The sequence below is a fragment of the Giraffa tippelskirchi genome, chromosome 10 (assembly GCF_054371585.1).
Source record: "Giraffa tippelskirchi isolate mGirTip1 chromosome 10, T2T-mGirTip1v1.2.pri, whole genome shotgun sequence".
NCBI classification, from domain to species: domain Eukaryota; kingdom Metazoa; phylum Chordata; class Mammalia; order Artiodactyla; family Giraffidae; genus Giraffa; species Giraffa tippelskirchi.
In genome coordinates this window covers 87,257,323-87,274,609 of record NC_137284.1, presented here as the reverse complement: position 1 = coordinate 87,274,609, position 17,287 = coordinate 87,257,323, and the positions used below count along the sequence as shown (strand labels likewise).

The 17,287-nt window shown below is 37.7% G+C and overlaps 1 protein-coding gene across 4 annotated transcripts in view; it reads left to right on the top strand.

The window, feature by feature from the left end:
* The window catches only part of GNAI1 (G protein subunit alpha i1), a 727,470-nt gene that overhangs the window by 682,236 nt on the left and 27,947 nt on the right, over positions 1-17,287 (top strand). For all 4 annotated transcript variants that reach the window (XR_014067210.1, XR_014067209.1, XM_081535819.1 and 1 more), the window contains 2 exons: positions 9,403-9,445; positions 9,551-9,692. Coding sequence is in view for 2 of the 4 variants with exons in the window: in XM_081535819.1 (XP_081391945.1) it covers positions 9,403-9,445; positions 9,551-9,692 (185 nt within the window). In the remaining 2 variants the exon portion in view is untranslated. The remainder of the gene's footprint in view (positions 1-9,402; positions 9,446-9,550; positions 9,693-17,287) is intronic.

The following is a 17,287-nucleotide window of genomic DNA, read 5'->3' as shown; positions in this document are numbered from 1 at the left end:
GACAAAGCTGATTGAGCTGCCATTTGAGGAAAGGAAAGAAAAAAAGGTAAATAGTACAGGTGTAAAGATAATGGCTGGAAGTGGCCTTAGTTGTCAGAAATTTGGGAATTAACTAAAAGTTAAGCAGCAGACCATGTCCAGAATGATTCAGTACCTGAGACTTTGCCCTACTAACACTCTGATATAATGAGTTAGCTTACCCCAGTTTTGTTTTGTTTTCTTTTTTTTTTGGCCAAGCCCTGATGCTTGTAGGATCTTAGTTCCCCCACCTAGGATGGAACACAGGCTCTTGGCAGCCCTAACCACTGGACCACCAGAAAATCCCCACCTCAGTTTCGTGGTTACTAGTAGAAGACGTGAGAGTCTTGGTTCAGAGACAAAAATAAGTATATTACAGCAATTGCAGTTGCCATTAGGGCAATTTACCAAGCCCTGATTCCCTAAGGCAACAAGAAGAGAGCCATGGCTACACAACCTCTGAGTTATGTTGCAGTAGAGGAGCCCTGAAGTTAGGGATCCTCAGTACTTTTTTCATAATGTGCACTGCCTGGGAATTTGTTCCAGAGGATATGTTATCTTTATTATTCTGGACAGCAAAGAGACCTGCTCTCGGTTCCAGAGGAGAGCCTTATCTCTGACTTCAAAGACTGTTCTCTACATAAACATCCTTGAAAAGATGATTGAGGACAAAGGCAGTCACTGCCTCTGCTCACGTACGTTCAGGAATGTGAGAGAGACCCATGGAGAGTTCTACGGCAACGTAGGAAGAGTTGCGAGTTTGTGTATTATATTACTCAGTGGTCCTTACTAGTAAACAGCTAAGCAAAAACCTGAGAGCAATTAGACTTGAGTTTTAGAAAATGCGATGTATGGCTTCCTAATAAAGGAAACCTTTCCCTCCTGTGTGGTACCAAATCATTTTCACAAATGTGTGTAACTGTCATTGGGAACAAAGTTCTCATGCTTTACAGGTCTTCTATGAACTATAAAATCAAACAGTTTTATAAAATGTATATGAAAATTTAAAAGGTAAATATGAATTTAGACAAATAGTGACACATTAGTCACAGTAAACTGCACTTACAACATGACTCTTGGATTAAGGCATACCTCTTCTACAGTGGGCTATATGATGACTAATTTTCCCACATCTGTTCTCTGTCTAAACTTCTGTAACTTTTCTTTTGTAAAGGATCTAGTAATTATCATTTGACCTTTACTTGCTGCAAATGCATCATTAATCTCCTTTGTTTTCCCCTCATTAGCTAAAGATAATTAAAGTAATACTGTTTGACACAGGGTTAGTCCAAAACTCTTTTCAGGTCCTTGTGACAGAACACAAACTCATAACTGACTCATAGCTCGGAAATTGAGTTGAAATTGTCTTCAGTTCTGACTAGAGTGATGTCTTTTCTCCTTCTCCCAGGTCAGTCCTGGTTTGTGCTTCCGCCCCCTGTAACTCTCAGCCGTGCCCCCCTTCCTATGGTCATTTGTAATGTGATTTCCTAAATGTGACTAAAGGCTCAGGGGTGCTTCAGGCTTTTCTCATCCTAGCTGTCTCTTAGTGCTGCTTCCCTCTGTTCTGGCCCCATCCTTTCATAGTGTCTTCCATGATGTGATCATGGAAAATGACTTCTATGGACCAGATTTCACATTATCCTTTGCTGTGATTTCTTTCTTTAACTTTCACATAAAAGGCCAGGGAAGATCTCCAGCACCTAGATCTCATTCCTTCCTTGGAGGGGGGGAAAGAAAATCACTGCATCCAAACTGATTTTTTTTGTTAAGCTTTTAGTATATTTTATGTATATCGTATATGAATATATTTACATATATTTCTAAATTTTTTTTGATGGTTTGTAAAAGATCTATAAAAATAGGGAGTTTATGTATTTGATAAGGAAAGGGAGAGGAAGAGGAGTTTACAGTGGAGACCACAAAGAAGCAGTCAGAGAGGTAGGAAGAGGACTAAAGAAAAATGGCACTGTGAAACCCAGGAAAAGTGAGCATTTCCAGGGGTAGTCAACTCATGACCTAATGATCTGGAGAAGGCAAGGCCTGCCATCGTATTAGTGCCAATGCAGGTCACAGGTGACCTCAGCAGAGTGGTGGGGTGAAAGCCCAGTGATACCAATGGAGTGAATGAGATGAAAACAGGACATTATGACAATGTTTCAAAAAAAAAAAAAAATAGGGAGTTTAACTCTCAGACACAACTGTGATTAGCCTGCTGGAAACACATGGTCCTTTCTTTGGATAATGGGGTCTAGTGATTGACAGCCAAACTGGATACAGTCATGCTTAGACACCTTCTCAAGCAAGGTACAATGTTTGGCACTTTCTTGAGTATCTTAGGACCTGTAAACATAAACTCAAATACAGATCCTGAAATTCAGTCATATAGAGGCATTCAAATGACTGAGGATTTCTTAAAATATTCTCGTTACACAAAAACAAAACACTGAATTAATTCTTGCAGAAAACTTGTAAACTCTCAGGAGAATGCTTGTAGCACCAGTCCTTTATCCTTCCTCACTGTCACCTTGAATTCTGCAGAACTGACTCTTAGAAACATTGATTCCTCAGTTCAGTTAGCTACTTTTGTGGTCTCTTTGACTAGGCTGCCAGGAAAAAGTTTCCTGTGTTGCCCACAATTCTCCTTTCTTTTGTCCTCCCTTTCTAGGATAGCCTTGCATGTGTAATCATTCTTGCTCAGTGTTACAGTGTGATCCCCATTTGAGACATGAATGGCTTGGGGAGTGATTTTATGGGGAATTAATATTTAGAGAAGGGATGATTTGGGGGGAATCTATAGATTCTGGTGTTTGCAGTCACTATTTTTATATCCCAGAATGTCAGAGAAATCTCATAAAATGTATGTATTCATATAAATGTAAGTCCAGCTTACAGCTAAATAAGAAAGGTTTCTAGATTATTACCTATGTTGGGGACTTATAATTAAAAATAAAGTCTTCTCAAAAATAAAGTCTTCTCTCAACCCAGAAATCATCTTCACAACAGTAGTGGAGAAAGAAAACTTTTTTTTTTAATTGAATGGATTGCATCGCAGGCAGTCCATTAAGAGACTGCAGAGACAGAAAGGTATCTCACCCACTTACGTAGCCAAGCGGATACAACCTATTACATACATGTTTTCAAGATAAACAACTAGTTTAAATGACAGGCTTTATAACACCTTATGTCACACACAGTCCATCATAAATTTACTGGGTAATTGAAATAATCATCATTTAGCTAATTGGCCTTGTCCAGAAGAGAAACAAGCTTATCTTGTGATGAGGTAGTTTTGCAACTTGGAGCAAGATACTCAACCAAGTTAGACTTCTGCCCACCTGCAGAAATGCGTAGTTAGGGGTACTATGTCCCTGATGTTTACCTTTCAAAGAGATGATTCTCAGGTCCTTGAGAAAGACATTCTCCATCATAAAGCTGACAAAAATGGCCTATTTAGTTTTCCAAAGGGAATACAGTTGTTCTTGGGTATCTGCAGGTGATTGGTTCCAGGACCTGCCACAGATTCAACCAACCTGAGAGTCTGTGTGTAGTACTATGTGAATTTACTGAAAAAAAAAAAAAAAAAAATCCATGTGTAAGTGAACACATTCAGTTCAAACCCAGGTTGTTCGAGGGTCAACTGTACATACATTTCAAAGAGAGGGGAAAGTTTTGCTTACATTAAAAACTATTCTAAAGTAAATATCCTAAGAGGAAGGGAGAGAAATTTTCCTTTACTTCCATCAGGGATAATTTAAGCCTCTTTAATTTATATTTGCCCTTTGCTGTTGTTCAGTTGCTAATCGTGTCCAACTCTTTGCAACCCTATGGACCGCAGCATGGCAGGCTTCCTTGTCCTTCATGATCTCCCAGAGTTTGCACAAACTCATGCCCATTGACTCAATGATGCCATCCACCTATCTCATCCATTGTCACGCCCTTCTCCTTCAATCTTTCCTGGCATCAGGGCCTTTTCCCATGAGTCAGCTCTTCGCATCAGGTAGCCAAAGTATTGGAGCTTCAGCTTCCACATCAGTCCTTCCAGTGACTATCCTAGGTTGATTTCCTTTAGGATTGACTGGCTTGATCTCCTTGCAGTCCAAGGGACTCTCAAGAGTCTTCTCCAACACCACAGTTCAAAAGCATCAATTCTTTGGCACTCAGTCTTCTTATGGTCCAACTCTCAAATCCGTACCTGACTACTGGAAAAACCATAGCTTTAACTGTGTGGACCTTTGTTGGCAAAGTGATGTCTGCTTTTTAATACACTGTCTAGATTTGTCACATTTGCCCTTGCATCCTCTTTATTTGCTTCTGTATTAAAAATAAGGACCTTGTCTTATTAATCTTACAGTAGCTTTGTGATTACACAGAAGTGACTTTAAATGCACTTGTAAATTTGGTTTTATTACAGTCAACAAAAGAGTCCAAAATGCAGTACTTGTATGCAATCTCAAAAACGACAGAATGGTTTCTGTTTGTTTCCAAGGCAAACCATTCAATATCACCGTAATCCAAGTCTATGCCCTGACCAGTAATGCTGAAGAAGCTGAAGTTGAATGGTTCTATGAAGACCTACAAGAACTTCTACAACTAATACCTCAAAAATATGTCCTTTTCATTATAGGGGAGTGGAATGCAAAGGTAGGAAGTCAAGAAATAACCTGGAGTAACAGGCAACTTTGGCCTTGGAGTACAGAATGAAGCAGGGCAAAGGCTAATAGAGTTTTGCCAAGAGAACGCACTGGTCATAGCAAACACCCTCTTTCAACAGCACAAGACAAGACTACACATGGACATCACCAGATGGTCAATACTGAAATCAGATTCATTATATTCCTGGACGCCACAGATGAAGAAGTTCTATACAGTCAGCAAAAACAAGACCAGGAGCTGACTGTGGCTCAGATCATGAACTCCTTGTTGCCAAATTCAGACTTAAATTGAAGAAAGTAGGGAAAACCACTAGCCCAACCAGGTATGACCTAAATCAAATCCCTTACAATTATACAGTGGAAGTGAGAAATAGATTCAAGGGATTAGATCTGTTAGACAGAGTGCCTGAAGAAATATGGATGGAGGTTTATGACATCGTACAGGAGGCAGGAATTAAGACCATCCCCAAGAAAAAGAAAAGCAAAAAGGCAAAATGGTTGTCTGAGGAGGCCTTACAAATAGCTGTGAAAAGAAAAGAAGCGAAAAGCAAAGGAGAAAAGGAAAGATATACCGATTTGAATGCAGAGTTCCAAAGAATAGCAAGGAGAGATAAGAGAGCCTTCCTCAGTGATCAATGCAAAGAAACAGAGGAAAACAACAGAATGGGAAAGACTAGAGATCTTGTCAAGAAAATTAGAGATACCAGGGGAACATTTCATGCACAGATGGGCACAATAAAGGACAGAAATGGTATGGACCTAACAGAAGCAGAAGATATTAAAAGGTGGCAAGAATACACAAAAGAACTATTCAAAAAAGATCTTCATTACCCAGATAATCATGATGGTGTGATCACTCACCTAGAGCCAGACATCCTGGAATGTCAAGTCAAGCGGACCTTAGGAAGCATCACTACGAACAAAGCTAGTGGAGGTGATGGAATTCCAGTTGAGCTATTTCAAATCCTAAAAGATGATGCTATGAAAGTGCTGCACTCAATATGCCAGCAAATCTGGAAAACTCAGCAGTGGCCACAGGACTGGAAAAGGTCAGTTTTCATCCCAATCCCAAAGAAAGGCAATGCCAAGGAATGCTCAAGCAAGACTATGGAGTGGCTTGCCATTTCCTTCTCCAGGCGATATTCCCAACCAGGGACAGAACCTGCATCTTCTCATGGGCAGGCAATTCTTTACCACTCAGCCACCCGGGAAGTCCTGGTCAAAGAATATTGGGAAAAAGACAAGTTTGTGTTTTCTGAGGTTAGAGGTCTTTTTTCTTTTACACTTCACTACAGTTAAAATTCCAAATTTCCGTAGACAGCCCCTCAACAAACATCGGGAGTAGGCACTATTTGCTTATCATTTTTATAACTGTAACTTATGTCATTCTATTCATGGATGTAGAATCTAGCCAAGGGTGACTTTACTTAGACCTTTATATGATTTAGTCTTTCCGCTCCTCCTCCCTCTCCTTGTCAGCCCTTGATGTGCTGTTAGTGAGCAGCCTGCACATGTGGTCGTGCCCGCGGTGTGTCCCTGTCCGTGTCAGTGTGGCGGTGTGCCCTTACTCTCCATCATCTGTTTGCTGTGTTATCAGATGCCGAGCTCCACTTCACGCAACTGCTGGGCGCAGTGTTTGCTCACAGACTTGCAATTTTCCATCTGCCACTTCCTCTTTGAAGAGAGCCCTGGGGGATCCCTCTCAGTGGCCTCATGGTTCCTACGGCCACGTTGCACACGTTCTTGCCCACTACCCTAAAGTCTCTCATTTCACACTGACCAGCTTGTCGAGAGTTACTTTAGAGGCCACCCAGTCACCTTGACTGGCTCAGCTTTGTGACTGCAGGGGTCACACACTAGGGTCTCTCCTGACAAGAGGTGTTACATAGTCCTTGTTTCTTCTTGAAAGAAGGGTTCTCTCTCTTAGTCTCACCTATGGATTGAATTGAAAAGTGATAGCTGCCTAGCTGAGTCTTGCTAGGAAAATTTACCCTTTTCTCCTTTCTCCTGCCTCCATGACCTCTGAGGTTTGTTTTTGATTTTGTTTTTGTTTTAAATGTATAAACAATTGCTTCCTGTCAGTCTCTCCAACAAGACTGTGCTGAGATTTGTGGAGAACTAGTCTCCTGTACACTGTATGGAAAGAATAGCAGTGTTTAGAATTTTGGAACCATAACAAGGCAGCATTTCTAATTTTCCTATTAAGAGTCTGTGTGGAACTAAGAATTGAAAACTAATTACATAAATCTTTAAATTTTGAAAGATCCCCCGCCCCCTAGTGTTTCTGCCTCTGGGATATCTATTCCACAGAGGGTACCTTGTATCTAGCAAAAAAAATCAGTTAAACATTCAACCAATAACACTGCCACCCCTCACTCTTAAATGTTAAACGTGTTTCAGGATTTCTTTGAGCTGGAAACCATTGACTAGATGCTCTATTGCTCATACAGTAATTGGTGACATGGGAAGTGAATTTGAATGTAAAAATAATGTCTAATATTAGGAAAACTTGCTTTTTTCTCATTAAGATTTTAAAATTTTCATCTGTATACACATAGTTTAGCTAGTAACTTTTCTGTTCTTTACTGTTTCATATTATTCTTGACTGTTTCGGATTTTTTTACCTTGTGTGGTTCTCAGACGTCATGAACTTGTGTCATGTAAGCCTTTCTCTGAGCCTCTGAGTTGTTTCACTAACAGAATGGGGGTGTCACCACAGCACGCCTGCTGCTGAGTCAACGTGCAGGGCCCTGGAAGCGCAGAGGTCCCTTGGAGATAGCTCTGCTGGAAACTGTTGAGAGCGTGTGACTTGGGCAGACCTCTCCTGAATTAGAGAAATGTGTGAGCCATGATGCCTACAATTGTGCTTTTCATAGAGCCAAGTATACTGTTGCTGATTAATAAATAATGGGTTGTTTATCTTGGAGTTGTTTGTATTGGCAGATGCCCTGTAAGATTCAAAGGCTGTCTGTAAACGAATAATGCCTTCATTGTTTATTCAGCGCCTGCTTTTCTATTTAATATGCAGCTATCTTGGAGAAATTTCTTGAATATCAAATCACAAGTAAAATGTAAGCAGTTTTTTTCCCCCAGATTTCCAAATAGGCCATTTAACTGTGACTTATTCTCAGATGCTCTGATGATCTGGTTGCATGCGTGTGGCTGAGGGGGAAGGGCAAGGGAATGAGGCCCAGAAGTTTGCCATCTACCAGATCTATCACAGATAGCTTAAATAAATTCAGGTACGTTTCTGGTTGACGGTGTGTCTAGCACAGGTTAGCTGCTGAGCTTTCAAGTGGAAAATGTGCAAAGGGACAGGCAGCAGGGATCACAGTGGGAGTGGGTCTGGAAAGGCTGATGAAGGAGGTAGGTTTATGGTTGATACAGCATCACTGGTGTGGCACGAGGAACAGAGCAAATTACACTCGGCAGGAGAAACAGTATGTTTGAAGACTTGTGGCGTCATCAGCAGTAGGCGTTCTGGGAACTGTAAGTTCAGAGATACTGGAGCATAAAGCACTGTAGGAATGGCCCTGGGAAAATGGGAATATGAGGCCCAGATAATGAAAATCCTGAGCCCCATCTCTCTAACAGGAGTGATAGCTCCATGATGTGTAGCTCTGGCTGAAGACAGCATGAAGCTGTCACATCTTCCTTGTTCTGTGTGCTATGCTCAGATGTTCTCAGTATCTAGAGGGCTCTTAATTTTACAAACGGCCATTTTGTGATTAATATTTTCATGTTGTGATGGCATAATTCTAGAGACTCAAATGGTGAGGAGATCATGCATGAGTATAGAGGGTCAGGGAGAGTTTTTTTTTTTTTCTTTTAGGGATAGTTTTGAGACTGGGTTTATGACTCGGGTGATAGGGAATATAGAAAAACATGGGCGGAGATATTTCTGTCTGCATACCTTTGCATCCTCACTGCTGGCAAAGTGTGTTGGCTCTGTGTCGGTTGTTTAATAACAGTGGTCGACTATATATAATGCATGAGACATTGTTATTTTAACATAATATTTAAAAGTAATTTTCTTGGTACTGCTGGCTATCTGTTTCACAAGAAGCAAAGGTTTGTGATAATTGGCCAAACAGTTAAATGTCTTCCAATGAGGGGCAATATCTTGAATAAAATTAATTTATACTGCTTCAGTGTAAGTCATAGAAGAAGGAATTCTTTTGAAGTGCTTTAAGGGAATACATAAAAACAACGATGAAAGCATTTTTTTTTCAGTTGAATTTTAAGTATCATGATGTAATAAATATTTGGGACTTATTTTTAAGAAATTTTCAGTATTTTGGAAACCAATAAAGATCATTTTGATATAAAATAAAATTTAGTCACAGATGTTAAAAAAAAATTGTTACCAGGGTAAAAGGGAGTAGACTGGGTTGATATATATATATATATATATATGTATATACATACACACATACACACACTACTACACACTACTATATATATAATAGATAACTGATAAGGATCTACTATATAGCACAGGAAACTATACTCAATACTCTGTAGTGACCCTATATGGGAAAATATATTTTTCATATATGTGTGTGTATAATTGATTTACTTTGCTGTACAGCAATATAAATGAACTATACTCCAATTTAAAAAAATGTTTTAAAAAATTCAACTGTGAGAGAGAATGTGTGTGTTTGGGAGTTGGATATACATAAGTGATAAGATTAGAAATCCCTTAATTATTTTATTTCACATTTTTTAGGTGCTGGTGAATCTGGAAAAAGTACAATTGTGAAGCAAATGAAGTAAGTAGATTTAAAACATTAGATTTTTTTTTTTTTTTGATGTTGTTTAAGGGTACCGTTCCCTCAGAGGAAGTAAGTATTCTTTTTTGCCTTTTGTCTCCTTAGAATTATCCACGAAGCTGGTTATTCAGAAGAGGAATGTAAGCAGTACAAAGCCGTGGTCTACAGTAACACCATCCAGTCAATCATCGCTATCATTAGGGCCATGGGGAGATTGAAGATAGACTTCGGTGACTCGGCCCGGGCGGTAAGTTACTAAAGTCCTTGGAGCAGACCAGAAGAGTTAAAAAAAAAAAAACTTGCATGATAACACCATACTGTATTTATCAGCTGTCTCAGGACCAGAAGAATAGTAGTGAGTGAAGTGTAGGTCAGAAGCTTTAGAAGTGAGTAAAGTAAGAATACACAGGTCTGCATAATCTTCCCATTAGAGCCAGAATGCTTTCCTTATCCATCAGATGGTTTGGACCACTCAGTAACCATTACCGTGTTTTCTGTATAATGTAGTATACTGAATACCTCTGAATCTCCGTAATGGTTTTGAGTAGTTACTACCGAGTTCAGTAAACTGCCTACACTGGCATTCTTCAGAATTTGTTTATATGATTTGGAATACTGAAATGATCTAAATATTTGTGTTCATGCCCAGACTAAAAAGCAGTCTAGTCTCAGATGATGAAAACAGTATACAGTTTGCTTGTCTTTGGAATCAGAAAATACTGGCTATTAGAAAACATCTTTCAGAATTTCAGAGCTAGAAGGACAAGGACCTCAGGAGACAGGCTAGTTCCACCCCTTCGTTTTAGCAGTAAAGAGACTGGAACCCAGGACATTGCATGATAGGAAAGATTGCCACACGGTGGTAAGCAAGGCAGCGTGCCTCTGCTTCCTTATGTGACCCAGTATCTAACTTGTTCCCAGTTTGATTGGAAACAGCCCCAGCCTGGCCCATATATTACGTTTTCCTGTTTTCTCCCCAGTCCTGGGTTGCTTGCTTAATCTGCTTCAAGTTTTTTTTTATTTGTATATGGTTTATTCTTCACTGATTCTTTTTTTTAATAAAATGGTAAAATTTGATGTTTCCAGAAACCTTTAAGTGAATCTCTAGATTAATTTTTAATATTTTGGTACAAAGTAGATGTATATTATTACTACTGTTACTACTACCACCCCCTTTTATAGTTCCTTTTAATTTTTATGTGTTCAGTAGGTGTGTTATCTCCCTAATAATACTATAAAGACTTTTTTGTATAGAACCCATAACTTTTTGTCTTCTTTGGTCTGCCAGGTTTTTAATTTTATATACAGGCTCAATTTGTACTTAATAGGGAAAAAAAATGAATGAAAGCAGCATTAGAAAATATATATTGGGGAAATCTGTAAAAATTTGTTTATTTTGTATAATAAGTCACTAAAATTTCTTTATAATTTGTGGGGCATATTAATTTACTAAGTTTTTCTTTTTAAATAAAGATTAAAAGCTTTAGTGTAATGAATTAAAATTTTCAAAGACTTCAGGATCATTTTTAATAATAATTCATAGCATTCTTCTAACTTATCTTTTCTGAAACAGCATTTGATCATATCCAGACAGTTTTTGCCTTATCTCCTATCCATTCAGGCTGTGACTTATTCATTTATCATTATTCATTCAGGAAATGTTTTTGAGCTCTTAGTCATACACAAGAGAGCTACCCTAAGATAAAGAATTGAATAGATTGTACTTTACATTAATTCCAATTCACATGTACAGTATTATGCATTCAGATGTTACATGTGATTATTAAAGAGAAAGGTTTTGTAGCCTCCATTGTGTAAGGTAATGAAGAGTCAATGCAAGCTGCTTTTTTATGGGGGTCTTTTTATTTTCATATTTTTCTCTCAAGAAGTATTTTCATTTTCTGTCCTTTGGGGACAGATTTGGGCTTAGTTTCAGAACTGACTGGGCTTCCTTGGTGGCTCAGCTGATAAAAAATCAGCCTGTAGTGCAGGAGACCTGGGTTCAATCCCTGGGTTGGGAAGATCCGGGATGGGCTACCCACTCCAGTATTCTGGCCTGGAGAATTCAATGGATTATATATATAGTCCATGGGGTGGCAAAGAGTTGGACACGACTGAGCAACTTTCAGAGACTTTTTTTCAGGACTGACTGGGAATAACTGCTCTCTCACACAAGGTGGTTTTTTTTAAACTGGTTTTCTGATGCTTTGGAATCTATGGGGCCTGCTGTGGTCATTTTTGTTTCATCGGTGCTAGTTTTACCGATTCTTTCTAGACTCTCTAGCTGTATCCTAGTAACTTATTTTCTTCCTTCCTTCAGACTGTTACCTCTGCTAATGTTAGCCATTGTTACTCTTTCACACAAGTCTTCAGGCTGTCTCATTGGTTCTGATTGGTCTACTCCATGTCTTTGCAGCCTTGCCTCTATGCAAATTTTAAAAGACTGTGAGGCTCTGGAAATTGTGCTCAGGAATACAAAGATGAATTAAAGACGGCTTGGACTTTGAGCTTGATAATTGGAACATGTGTTAAGACTTTTCTAGAGCAAAACAAGAGAAAAAAGCATTCTAGAAAGAAGAAACAGTATAGTGAAAGGCTGAATATATTTCTTTTTCTAAGATATCAATTTTGGAAGTGTTAGCATTAAGTTGAAGGATAACCAGATATTTAAGTGTGAAGGTACTAAAGTTTTTTATGTTCTCAGAAAAAACACAAAGTGAATAATCTCTTCTAGCAACTGTGCATCAGTGTCAACTCAGTCTCATTAACTTAGATAGGTCAACATGTGAATTATTTAATACTTTTTGTACGTTTATTTGGATTTACTGGGTTTTTAGTTGTAGCATGTGGGATCTAGCTCCCTGCTGCTGCTAAGTGGCTTCAGTCGTGTCTGACTCTGTGTGACCCCATGGACGGCAGCCCACCAGGCTCCCCTGTCCCTGGGATTCTCCAGGCAAAAACACTGGAGTGGGTTGCCATTTCCTTCCCCAGTGCATGAAAGGAAAAGTGAAAGTGAAGTCGCTCAGTCGTGTCCTACTCTTAGCGACCCCATGGACTACGGGATCAAACCCAAGCCCCCTTCTTTAGGAGCAAGGAATCTTAGCCACTGGACTGACCACCAGGGATTGTGCAGAATTTGTTAATATCTTAGTGAAAAATTACTCTTTTTTTCTTTACTAGTTTTTATTTTCTTGAGTTTTACTGAGGTTGAGAATCTTTCGTTTTGTATCTCTTCTTAGTACTGAGCTTAGTATTTGGACTCCTCTTAGTAGTCTTTACTCAGTTCTGTTTAATACCTTGTCCTTTTTCACATTGAGTCACTTAGAATATTAGGGATATTACTTCTTGATGCTTTGCAAATATTTTTATTCTTATTTTTATTTCTTTTATTGTTTTAAAACATTATTTTTCTTACATTAGAAGTGCTCATTTTCTTCAGTCAGTTCTGACTTATGTGTTTTGTGCCTTTAGATGTTCTTCATCTTAAAATTATTTTTTAAAAAATATCTTCTTTTTCTAGAAGAACATGTCCACTCACCTGGAAATGTTATTTGTGTCTCCTGCTAGGTGGAATCTAAGTATGTTTTATAATCTGATCATCTCTTGCCTTAAAACCATGCATTAAATACTCCATTCCTGAGTGACTTGAAAATGCTACCCTTAGCATTATATTGAGTGCTTTTGGACTCCAGTTTTTTTTTCTCACTGAGGTATTCTTTTTTCCCCAGCTCAGTCACTTCTTTTCATCGTAAGATGGAAATAATACTAACATCTACCTTTTAGGGTTGTGAGGAATAATGACAAGACTTTACCACATGCCTTGGTCATAAGAGATTTCAATAAATGTTTATTACTGCTACTTTCATTTGTAATGACTACACTACTATTATAATTTTTGTCAGAGTAACATTTAGTTTCTCTTGATTCATAGGACATTGGTATCTGCTAGGGTAAGTGCATACATTCCAATATTTTTTAACCAAAATATCAAGGCTACTATCCGTTTCCCTTTCAGATGAACTCAGGAATCATTGTAATTCCCCACATCCCTATTGAAACGAAACAAACAAAAAAGCCTATCAGTATCTTAACTGGAATTATATTTTAATATGTAGGCTAACTGGGTGAGTGAGAACTGATGACAAAATGTATTTTAAATTTTAAAAGATGGCGACTAACTTTCTGTGGTTTGCTTCATATTTGGCAGCTAGTGAATTTGCAAAGCAGATTACACATTAGTTATTTAAAATGAGAGAAAACAAAATTGTTTTCAAGGCTGGCATAGAGCAATCAAATTTTTGTGCCTAATATACTTTCAGAACTCTCATAATGAGTTTAGTCAATCTATGGATGACAATACTGATAAATTAGATTATTTTGTTGTTAATAATGTACAGTTAGGGAAGCCTTGAATAGGGGCCTATAAACATGTCTTAGGCACTCCACACAAGCATGTACACAGGTGAGCACAGAGGTAGAGGAAGTGATTAGACAGACTTGAAGCAATTGACATAGTAATTTATATGTTAACTCTTATAGTTAAAAAAAATGTATTATGTCATTTAATTAATTTCCAATAGTATTAGTATTAAAAGATTAGAAACAAGATAAAACACAGGGCTGATCTTTCATCCAAGAAAGCTTGAGAAGTACTTCCTTAGAATAAGCTGGGCTGTAAGGAACAGAAAACCTTGCCTCGAATTGACTTAAGCTCCCTTTCTCCCCCAAACCTCAGTATGCTCCTTCACTGCTGCTGCTGTGGCTGCTAAGTCGCTTCAGTCGTGTTCGACTCTGTGCGACCCCATAGACAGCAGCCCACCAGGCTTCTCTGTCCCTGGGATTCTCCAGGCAAGAATACTGGAGTGGGCTCCTGTACTATGGCCACTTTTTTCTTCCTCTGATTTTTAAATTTATTTCATTAGTTAGTTACATTATATCTGTCTGCCAAATTTGCCAGATTGCTTTTGAGAAAGGCTGTATCAATGTACTTTCCTAGCAGCAGCGCTGTTTCTTAGCAGTGTCACTAGCCAAAATCTTGCAGTCTTAAATTTTAAAAATATTGGCTAATTTAAGTCTTATTTCAATTTAATTTGCATTTTCAATTTTTTAATACAACTATGCATTTTTCCATACCTTCATTGACTCTTTTTCTCTATGTTTGTCACCTATTTTATCCTGTATTCATTTATTGATTAGAGTCTTGGTGTTTTGATTAATATCTTTGCTTGTTTGTATATATATGGGCTTCCCAGGTGGCTCATTGGTAAAGACGCTGCCTTGCTAAGCAGGAGACGTGGGTTCAGACCCTGGGTCTGGAAGGTTCCATGGAGAAGGAAATGGCAACCTACTCCAGTATTCTTGCCTGGGAAATCCCATGAAGAGAGGGGCCTGGCGGGCTACAGTCCATGGGGTCACAAAGAATGGACACAACTTAGCCAGTAAACAACAACAAATGTACATATATAGTAACTCTTTGTCCACTAATGCATACGTTCTCTCACATTTGGCTAACTGCCTTTCATCTTAGGTTTTCATTAAAAAAACAAATTCCCCTATTATTTATTCCATTATGTTTAAATTTAGATAGTCTTCTCAACCAAAGATTTACTGAATATTTATGATATTTTAAGAGTTTTTTTAGGGAGTGAATTTCAGCATTGTTTCTATGCTAGATCCTCAAATCCCTGTGAAACTTTGCTGTATGCATGGAATAAGGATCTACACTATTTTTTTCCTCTTCAAATGGCTATCTAAATATTCACAAGTGTTTTTTAAGTAACTGTATTCTTTCCTGATTTATCTTGCCACCTTTATCATATAAGTTCAGATTTGGGACACCCCACCCCCATTGATCTTAATACCAGATGTTCTACATATTGTAGACTTTTAACATCTGATAATTTCAGCCCTCTGTCCCCAGTATTCTTTTTCAAAATGTTTCTAGTTATTTCTACTTGTTATTTTCCCAGATCAGTGTTTGAATTATTTATAGTAGTAGTCTGGTTTATATTTGAGAACTAAGATGAAGAAGTTACATTGTTTTTGTTTCTGAGGAATAATGATTTATATATGTGGAAAGTGATACTAACCTTGATTTGAAATATATTATGTCCCTCCAGCACAGTATTTTTCTACTTTACTCAATTCATGTATTATTCATTACATATTTACCTGTATCTTTTAACAATAGGTTCTATTGTCCATACAAAGAACACTTAAATATTTATTTTATTGATTTGATATTTTAAAATACATACATTTATAAGATTAATAAATACATGTTACATTTGTGTAATATATTGTAATTTCTCTTTTTGACATAATGAAGCTCACGCTTACTGCAATTTAGTCATTTTTCCATCTGCAATTTAAAATTAGATTATTTTATTTTTAGCACCCCCCCATTTCCTTGTCTCAGTCACTTTTACTTTAGTTATATTTCTGTTTTTAGAGAAAAAAATTTTTTATGTTTATTTTTTAATCAAAGCAATTCTTTAATGTCTGGGATTAGCACCAGGAGCTGTGGAGAGGTGACTTCACTAACATTCTCAGTATTTCCTATTGAGTACACTAACTTTGGTAAAAGCCGTATAGTCGTCTTAAATTTATAGGAGTGATTGTATGCTATAGAAATGTGGTAGATTAAATATAGGAAACATTTCTCATTGTATGTGGTGTTCAGTATTGTCAACTAATATTATTAATGAAAATAATTATTCAAAATCATTGAAACAAAGGATTTCTATGTGTATATCAGTCATAACATCAATATATTGATATTTTCCCTGCAGCCAAAAATTTGAAGGTATCACAATTATTTACACTCCTTGAGCATATTATTTAGCCTCTATTGTAGAAGGGCTTTCTGATGATTTCTATTTAAACTCATCTGATTCATAAATTCTGTCTGCTAGATCACAATAAATAATCATGTAGCCTTTGCTTAAAATTTCAGTCTCTCACTCTCCCTCCTTTTTTTGTTTTTTAGGTGGCTTTGGTTGTTAAAAAGTGTTTTTATTGAATTGAAATCTGCTCTTTTTTGCCCTAAGAATTCTTTTTTCTGCTCTGTGTCTAAGCACAAAGTCTACTTCTTCTTCCCTTTAATGAACCTTGATATATCAGAAATCAGACGATAGCCATCATCAGCCTCAAAGTACTTTCTCATAATCCTCATGAAGTAGGCGAAAGCTTCAAATAAAATGTATTGTCACTGAGTAACAGGTGCTCCCTCATCATCATTGTGGGAAAAGAGGCTATTATGTGTCTCTTGACATGATAGCAGATAGCATTTCTTACCTCTTTTCTGAGTTCCCCAAACGCCCAGTTTGTATGAACTAGAACTTCCATTCTTCAAACCACCTTATTTTCATTTAGTTCTTAGTCATTGAAAAACATACTAACTTGGCTACATTCACACATTTTTTTTCTTGATACTTGCAAGTAATTGCCTGATAAGCAAATTTCTTCTTAACTCACAAACAAGAGTTCTTGTAAGCTGTTTTACTTACCTATAGCCCTTCAGTAATACCTATCAATTTTCTACACTGTGTCACACTGTTTTGGTACACTTAAGTTTTTCTTTCTTAAATGTTCTTAGTAGTAGTAGTGTCACTACCTTAGTTGTGTTCGACTCTTTGCAACACCATGGACTGTAGCCCGCCAGGCTCCTCTGTCCATGGAATTCTCCAGGCAAGAATACTGGAGTGGGTTGCCATGCCTTTCTCCAGGGAATCTTCCCTACCTGGGGATCAAACCTGGTCTCCTGCATTGCAGGCTGATTCTTTACCATCTGAGCTACAGGGAAGCCCTAAATATTCTTAAATAACATTTTACATGAATCTT